At 39.1% G+C, this 8,511-nt stretch overlaps 1 protein-coding gene across 3 annotated transcripts in view; it reads left to right on the top strand.

The window, feature by feature from the left end:
- Window positions 1-921: 921 nt before the first annotated feature.
- The window catches only part of fam135b (family with sequence similarity 135 member B), a 33,182-nt gene continuing 25,592 nt past the window's right edge, over window positions 922-8,511 (top strand). For all 3 annotated transcript variants that reach the window (XM_077507410.1, XM_077507411.1, XM_077507409.1), the window contains exons 1-2: window positions 922-1,277; window positions 6,993-7,089. In XM_077507410.1, coding sequence (XP_077363536.1) covers window positions 7,013-7,089 — 77 coding nt within the window. In that variant the 5' untranslated portion in view covers window positions 922-1,277; window positions 6,993-7,012. The remainder of the gene's footprint in view (window positions 1,278-6,992; window positions 7,090-8,511) is intronic.

The following is an 8,511-nucleotide window of genomic DNA, read 5'->3' as shown; positions in this document are numbered from 1 at the left end:
ATAACCCAATTTGCGTTTTAAAAAAAAAAAAAAAAAAAAAAAATGGACTGATTCAGGCCTTGGGTGACCCAACTTTCTGGGTTGATTTGTAGAAAATACAATTCTGATCAAAAACTGGACCAATCCACCACTTGGTCAAATTGACCAATCAATTTGACCCAAGTAGTGGTTTGGTCCAGTTTTTGACCAAGAATGAGTTATCTTTGACCCAACCATTTTAAGGGTTCAATATACAATCTAAAAGTAGTTGGATCAAAAATAACCCAATTTGTATAAAATAAATAAAAATGGACTCATCCACTCCTTGGGTCAATTTGACCCAGCCTTCTGGGTAATTTTGTACAAAACGACCCAAGTTTGAAATATTTCAAATTGAGCCAAGTGGTGGATCAGTCCCTTTTTGGCCCAAATAGGGTTATTTTTTGACCCAACTGTTTTTAGTGTAGTAGAAATTAATGACAATTTTCTATTCTTCAATTTCTCACTTCTAGTTCCTCACTGTAAAACAGCCACAAGAGCATGGCTGATAGCAGCTGACGTCTGGAGTACTGATACCTTGAAATCAGGCCGAGTATCGCACAGATACCGATGAGTGGTATCTGTATTTGCCCATTGCTAATCATAAACATGTTCAACCATTAAATGTGAGGACCGACAGCTTTAGAAATATTTTTGGAAACTTTGGGGGGTCACTTAATTTACCATCAGGATTGTTGCAACAAATATTGCCATACTCTTCCTGCAACTACAATCTAATATGTTTCTCTTTTGACAGGGTTGCATCAACACCCGGCGAGCATGATGAATCCCTTTTCCTTCCTTTCCAATTTGAAGGCTCACTTCAGCTTTTAGTGGGCTGGCTCTGATGTCAGCCGGCTGGTTGGCTGGCTGGCCGAGCGATGCCAGAGTGCAGCAGCAGGACGCACGCACGCACGCACGCACGCCGCCGCTCCGCGTCTGCACGCTTTTACTATTAATACCGCAGCCGTACGTACGCTGGCTTCTGCGAGTGGACTGGCTGCTGGAGAGCAAGGACAAAGGCGGCTTAAGCAATTTGACGTCCCCTCCTCCTCTCCATGTGGATGGGAGAGACACGGATTGATGAAGAGCGAGAGAGGGAAAGCGGGGGGACTGCAGTACACGCAGGGTCTGGATGAATAACCATGGCAACAGCAGCAGCAGCAGCAACGGTGCAAGCGGAGATATAAACATTGCACAGGAGCGCATCCATCTGCATTAACTCCCTGGATCGTCTCACTTCCTGGATCACTGCTAAGGTAACGACTTTGCTCTTGTCTGCAATGCTGGCGCTTGCGTGTACGTGCGTGTGGGTCGGTCCGTGTGGGACAGAGCAGGCAAGCATGCAAGGCAGGATGCGTGAAAGACGAAAAGGACTTATTATACACCATAATTGCAAATGATTAATACTTGTGCATCACTAGCAGCTATTTTCGGTGACAGCTAACGATGCTTGTGTTCTCTACTTTCCGCATCTTTTACTCAAATGCATCACTGTTGAGTTAACCACAAGTCTTGAAACTAGAAGACCTCCACTAAAGCTGCATTTGCACCTTCCTCAATATGTTGATAAAATGTAAGTTTATTTTAAATCTGTCATTAAAATGGATTATTCATTGACCAATATCAACAGTTCGGTTTAAAAAAATATTTTTCAAACAACTAGAACATGGAAAACGTGCGCTAACAAACTGCGTGTACCTCCACTAATGCATCAATAAATGAAGTAAATCGCCTCAAATTTGCAGTTTGGCGTTGACAAATTTACTGAATCTTCTGCTTTTGAGGAAACAAATTATGCGCTGTTATTTGCTGAAAAACTCAACTTTTACTGTTTTTGTGGCCAATGCCATGTATAATATAAAAATCTGAGATGCTTAGGACTACTATACTTCAGTCCGATACCAGTACGAGTACTCAAATCTTTCGTTGCCACAGATACCGATACCACTAGTAGTTTTAAATTTTCATTCACTCACTCACAGAAGCTTACGTGTGTGAATGAGTGAGTGGAGAAAAAAAAAATCCGTGCGTGCTTTCAAATGGCCGCGGGAGTGACGTCACGGAGCCGACACGTTCGCCCGGCCCCGTTTGCGACACTCCACCCCCCAGCTCTGCGATTGGCTGGATGGGTGTAAACACTGTCTTTCCAAAGAAACGTCCCGCTGTTTACAAAACACAAAATGGCAAAATACAGGCTGGGGGGGGCGGGGGCGGTTTAGGACAAAATCACCACCAAAGATTAACATAAACACAGATGTGTATTTTCCTTAGTGAATCCGGCAGACTGCGCCTTTAATATGAATATCATGCGATGTGCACTTGTGGTTGTGATTGGTTAGCGAGGAACCAATTATGAGCCATAAGGGTTGGCATCATCCAGATCATGTCCACTGCAACCATGTATGGGTCCAAATTGCATGAAATTAACGGCAATTTTTAATTCTGCTCATGTCTACTTCCTGCTCATGAAAACGGTACTTGAGTGGTCAATATGGGTATCTTGCATCGTTAAGAGTACCAAACAAAGCTGAGTATCGGCCCGACAGCGATACATGGTATCGGTACTCGCCCGTCACTATTTTGAAATATAAAATTCAAATGGGTTCACTGAAAGTTTGGTTAAAATGAAGTACTTTTGAAAAGTTCCCAATCTATCCATCCATCAGCACATGAAAACAAATTTTTATTTTTATTTTATTTATTTATTTTTTTGCACGTGTATTGACTACAAAACAGCTCTGACTTCCACCAAAGCTTGAAACTACTTAATACTTTGATAATGTATAATCAATGCATGTTTACGGTTTGGTGTTCCCAAATTCATCTGTTGACTTTTTTAAGAGCATGTCCCGTTACTTGCTGAAAAACTCCTCAGGCCATAGCCATGTCTAATACAGTGTAAAACAAAAACAAAAAAACTTGTTTTTGCACCATCTTGGGGCTGAAGTGAGGAATGTATTTACTCAGACATAGCCTTGTCTAATAGAAATGGTGCTGTGCCTCCATTTTGTGACATTTATAGCCAATTTGAAACCTTTTTTTCCCTGGTGGATGTCAATTTTCACTTGGATTAGTATTTTTTTAATGGAGAAAGTAAAGGAGACGTAATGACACTTTGTTCTTTGTAAGTACAACTGAATGTAATAAGTAAATGATAACTAGAGCCGTAATACCATCCAGTGTTTTCTATTATTAGATTTACACAGATTCCACAGTCCCAAACATCTGCACTGCCACACTTGTGCCATCTTTGTCGAGGCGGATAACCATGACGTGTTGCGTTTATGTGCCGTGTTGCCGGCTGCGCGGGCTCTCATGTGACTTGCTTGCTGCTGGGATTGCAACAGCAGAGCAGGAGAGAGCACAAGATCACGTCGGCGCGTTGCAACAAGGCGCGGAACAAATAGTCGACTGTCATGCCCGTCTTAGCACATGACAGACGGAATGGCACGCCGACAAGTTTTGCCAAGAGGCGGCTGACTCCGAGCTGGGAGTGGAAGATGGTGAAAAACGTTCACGTGACGACATCAAAGGAGGGATTTGCGATGTGGTGGAGATGACGCGTCCATGTCCAGGCTCTGCGTTGTAATGTCGTAACGGCTAAGAGCTTAATACGCCAGCGGCAGGGTCGCGTGGGGGGGTTTTCAGCAAAGATTATGACATCACATGATTTCTGGCTCAGTGTTTTCCTGACAACGACACATTGTCTCCTCTTAGTTTCCGGGAAGTACAACAGCACAAAATTGCAATCAAATCCCACCGGCATGGACCGACAATTGTTCAAGGGATTGTTGGTTTCTTTAAAAAAAACAAAAAAACAAAAAAAAAACTTGAAGTGCTTCAAATTGAGGCCTTGGCCGCAGTGTCCTCGGGTGTAATTATACTGTGATGACCTCTGGCTGTGTAGAACTATACGCACTGGACACTTCATTAAGTGCTTCTAAAACTGCCTTTAGAATGCTATTAGGGAAGCAAGTGAGTGAGTATAACCAGCATACTAGACAGGTTGTCAGCCAATCGCAGTGTTTCAATGGAACGTTGCGTGAAAACTGGCATATCCTAATTTTCATGACGGCACAGGCCCCAATAAGCTTATTTTGGAAATTTGGTTTATTTCCTTGGACATGCATCAGGTTGATTTGACATTTTTAGTGACAAAGTTTGCCTGCTGGAACCACGTCTAAGTATTGGCACAGGTAATCTTAATGCGATTTTGGTGAGTTTGTAGGCAGGCAGATAATGATGATAAAAATTATAATAAAAATCTAAAATATTTAAAATAATAATAAATAAATAATTATTTATTCGTGGATGTGGCAACAATCGTGTAAAATACCCCTTTCCAAATCCGCCAAGCTGCATGCGTCGACAAAAATACCAATACAGAGTCAAACCTGCCTCTGTGCAGATTTTGACCGTGCCACATGCCATACTTTATACCGCCTTAGCTTTTGTTTTGGTTGTCGTTTTTCTGTGGTGTAGGACGGTGTTATATCGTACTGTCAGGCAGTTCTAATAAGCGACGTGCGAAATCAGTGTATTATGGGTAATTCAAGGTGCATTATGGGTAGTTTTTGGGTAGGTGAAACTACCAAACGATCATTGAAAATGAATTGGATCCAATAGAAACGTTTCAACCGATGGAAAATTGTGGATTTACCTACCCATTTATTTTCTACGCACTATAACTTTTAAAACAACCTTTTTTGGTTGGTGCAAACCCTTAATACACCATTTAAAAAATGTTTACATTCCAGTCCATAAAATTAACACTCCCAAGCTTGGCGCACTAGCTAGCCATGTAAAATTCTACTAGAAGTTAGTCAAACATCAATCTTCTTCTTGAGACCTAAATTTTACTGGTGACGTTGCCCAATTTACCAAATAAAACAAGTCTCTTCAATTCAATATATTATTTTGTGCTTGTATACTGTATGCTTAAATGCTTTTAAGTCTTGGATCTTCATCTTTGTACACTCTGACCTAATCTGCTTCACACCAAAATGTCATCTGTCAGGCCAGTACCAGAATGTCTTTAAAGTGCTGCTTTTTTCCCCCCCTTTTGCAGCCTACAAATAACACAAGATCTTTTCTCATGTTGTCATCTTGCATCATGAAAGTCATCGCAGGTGAACGAATGGCAGTCGCAGGCCTTTCTTGTTGTCAGCGTGGGCGCTTTGCTGACATAATTAACTTATTGATGAAATTTCAAGCTGAGCCTAATGATAAAATCGGTGACGTCTGCCTGTGCGTGTTATGTAACAAGCACATTATAAACAGATTATTTTTTGGGGGGAAGACCGTGTTAAGTCTTCACTGGCGGCACATGATGTTCAATCTACTGCTCTCTGCCCACTTAACACATTCTAGAAGAGGAGGCAGCAAAATGAAAGGAAATGATTGCGAAATGAAGGAATTAGCGACCTTTTATTGAGCAAACGGCAGCAAAGGATTGTGTTTCTTTGAATGCAACTCTTCTGTTCTTTGGAGCTGCCAAGTGTCCGTCATTGTCAAACCAAGTGCAGAGTCAGCAAAATCAGAAAACACTTGCTCTTGCCGTTTTCTTGCTTCTTTGGTATATTTCCACCTGCCAGTCGATATGAGATTGATGCCGCTGATTGGCACTTATGACGCATGTTTATCTTTTTGTTTTGAATCAAAATAAAAATATAAACGGATTTAGATTTTTTTTTGTTTTTTTATTAATTTTTTTTAAAGAAATCAGCATGGATTTCTTGTCTTTCAAGCACTTTGCATTAAAATTTACCCAGACTATCTTTTTCATTGTCAGTTTTTAGCTATAAATAGAACTAATATTTTGTCAAATCCCATCGTCTAAATCTTATTTTCTACGAATCGCATCAACTCATTTGCTCCCAATGTAAAATGTATTTTTATTTTAAATATTACCAGTGTCCCAAAGACGTATTTTTATTTATTTTTCTTTGTTAGCGCACACAGAAGGCTTTGATGCAGCCTCTGCACTGAAGAGAACAGTTGAAGCAATGGTAGTTATGATAAAAATGGCTGGCAGGTGGCAGCAGAGTATAAGAGATCAACCATGTGTGTGTGTGTGTGTGTTTGTGTGTGTGTATATATATATATATATATATATATATATATATATATATATATATATATATACATTTTTTTCCCCAAAAATGTTAACAAACTATAAAAATTCTCCCCAAAATTCTGAATCTCTTAATAAATGGAAAAAAAATATGTAGCTATAAGTTTCTAGCTTGTTAAAAAGAACACACAATAAATCTACATATATTCTAAAATTTGGGGAATGCTATGGTTTATTTTATAAATAAATACGCATCTGGCCTAAACCCTTCTAACTGTCCAACTGAAAATGAGACAATTTATTCAAATGAGCTTGCACCACATGTGATTAAATATAAATTCTGTTTATGTAATCATGTCAATCTGAAATCTTCAATAAATCGGAGTAAAACCAAGCTTTTGCTCATGGTGACAAGCAACCATGTTACTTTTATCGATTATGTTTCCATGTATTTAACGGACAGTTACACTTAACCTATAAGTTATATGCTGTTTTTATACGGTCTTTAATATAAATATTGTCTGTCTCTTAAGTGACAGAGCCTGTTCACTTGCACACATTTTAGCGGGTGTCGTGTAAAATATAAATCCATGTCTGTTTTTGTCCAAATGGGATCCAGACATTGTTGGTTAAACAGAAAACAAACATGCTGCTGTGTCTGTGCCAGTTCGGCCTCAGGCTGTCTGTGATACAGTAAGTACGCTGATTTATATTTTTAGGTGGAAGTGCTCCCTCCCTCAGAGGTCCAGAATGACTTGTATTCTAAAGTGTAAGATGCAAAGCTGTTTATTTTGGTCGTTGTGAAACAGTCAACACTGCATAGCCCAAACATAATAATTTGTGATGCTATGGCATAACTGAAACATTTTTGTTTTATATCATTGTTGTCTTTCGACAGGTGATGACTGGGATTATATCATGTCTGAAGTCCAGGGAACTTTAGAGTTTTCCATAGAGTTGCACAAATTTCACAATGTGGATCTTTTTCAGAGAGGGTAAGAAATGCCGTACACCACATACGGAGTGATAACGTTTATACATTTGATATACGATCTGCACATCCGTACACATCTGTACAGTGGTGCAGAAGTAAATCAACAGACTTATTTCACCATTATAGTAATTGCTGCCATTCTCATGAACTAATGCATTTAACCTATCACTGGGCAGACTTTAAAATCCATTTTGTCTGCAAATTAAAATGCACAATGCTGATGGCTTATTAGTGCACACATTCATAATGTGTATGCGATTGAGGCAATATTGCGTATCTGCAGGGCCAGCAGCAAAATATAATTAAATGCAAACAATTTAATAGTAATAACATTGTACTAATCCTTTCAGTCGCCAGGAAAATTGTCATTACTACTATATTAGCAGTTGCTGTGCTTTTTTGGAACATCGGACAAACGATGTAAACACTTGCTCTGATTAAATCTTAACATAAAAATGGCTGAAGAAAATGTCATGCTAAAATCAATGTTCGTCTTTCTGATTTTGCACCGGCTGATTTAAATGCAGTAATTAAGTGCAAATTAGAATGGAATGGAGGCAATCACAATTAGCACCATATTCATATTATTACTGCTGCACTTTGTGATGTCATTAATATGAATCTGTTCTTTGCCTCTAAGTTATTCATAATAATATAACAGCAATTGACTAAATCTGAATGTACTCGCATCAATTTACTGAAACGGGAAAGATGTATTTCCTTAACTAGTAGCATCTCAGTGTTGAACCATTAACTCGTATCGACCCATATCATGCCATCATCTATTATGCATCTATTGACGGTATAAAGTTTTTCTTTTCTGTCAAAGCTTTCACGTTTCGAAATGTCATTCAAGCACTGATGTGATAATGATCTTTACTGCCACAATTTGCTCTCCCTAATTGTCCAATATGTCCCCAGAGAGCGGAGACTGTCCTTTTTGCTTGAATTGGTTTAATCTGCTCATGTTAATTCCCACGAATGCCCTGCAAATAAGAAATATTCAACCACTTGTTTGGTTTAAAAATATTTTGGTTTTTATACAATGTTGGATCAATAACATCAGTGGCAGCCCCAGTTTGAATAAGTGCGAGTGTCCCCACATCCCCACCTAGGGCCGTAAAAGACCCTCTAAGACATGTCTGCCATCTAGTGGTGAATTGTGATATTACAACTTAAAACTTCATCTGTATTTATTAATTTATTTTTATTGTTTTTATTTTTTTGTGTATAAGACCTATTTTTGAATCAATTAAAGGGCCATAGTTTCTTAAATCATTAAAAATCAGAAAAGTTAAACACTCCTGGGACATGATCGATCTCAAGTGGCCTCAACTTGAGGGCTCACTTTTACAGCGTTCAATTCCACAAGGGGGAGCAAATTCCACAGGCCGACAAGAGAAAACCATTTGACACAGATTTT

Source organism: Festucalex cinctus, chromosome 19 (genome assembly GCF_051991245.1).
Source record: "Festucalex cinctus isolate MCC-2025b chromosome 19, RoL_Fcin_1.0, whole genome shotgun sequence".
NCBI classification, from domain to species: domain Eukaryota; kingdom Metazoa; phylum Chordata; class Actinopteri; order Syngnathiformes; family Syngnathidae; genus Festucalex; species Festucalex cinctus.
This window is presented reverse-complemented; position numbering and strand designations above follow the sequence as displayed.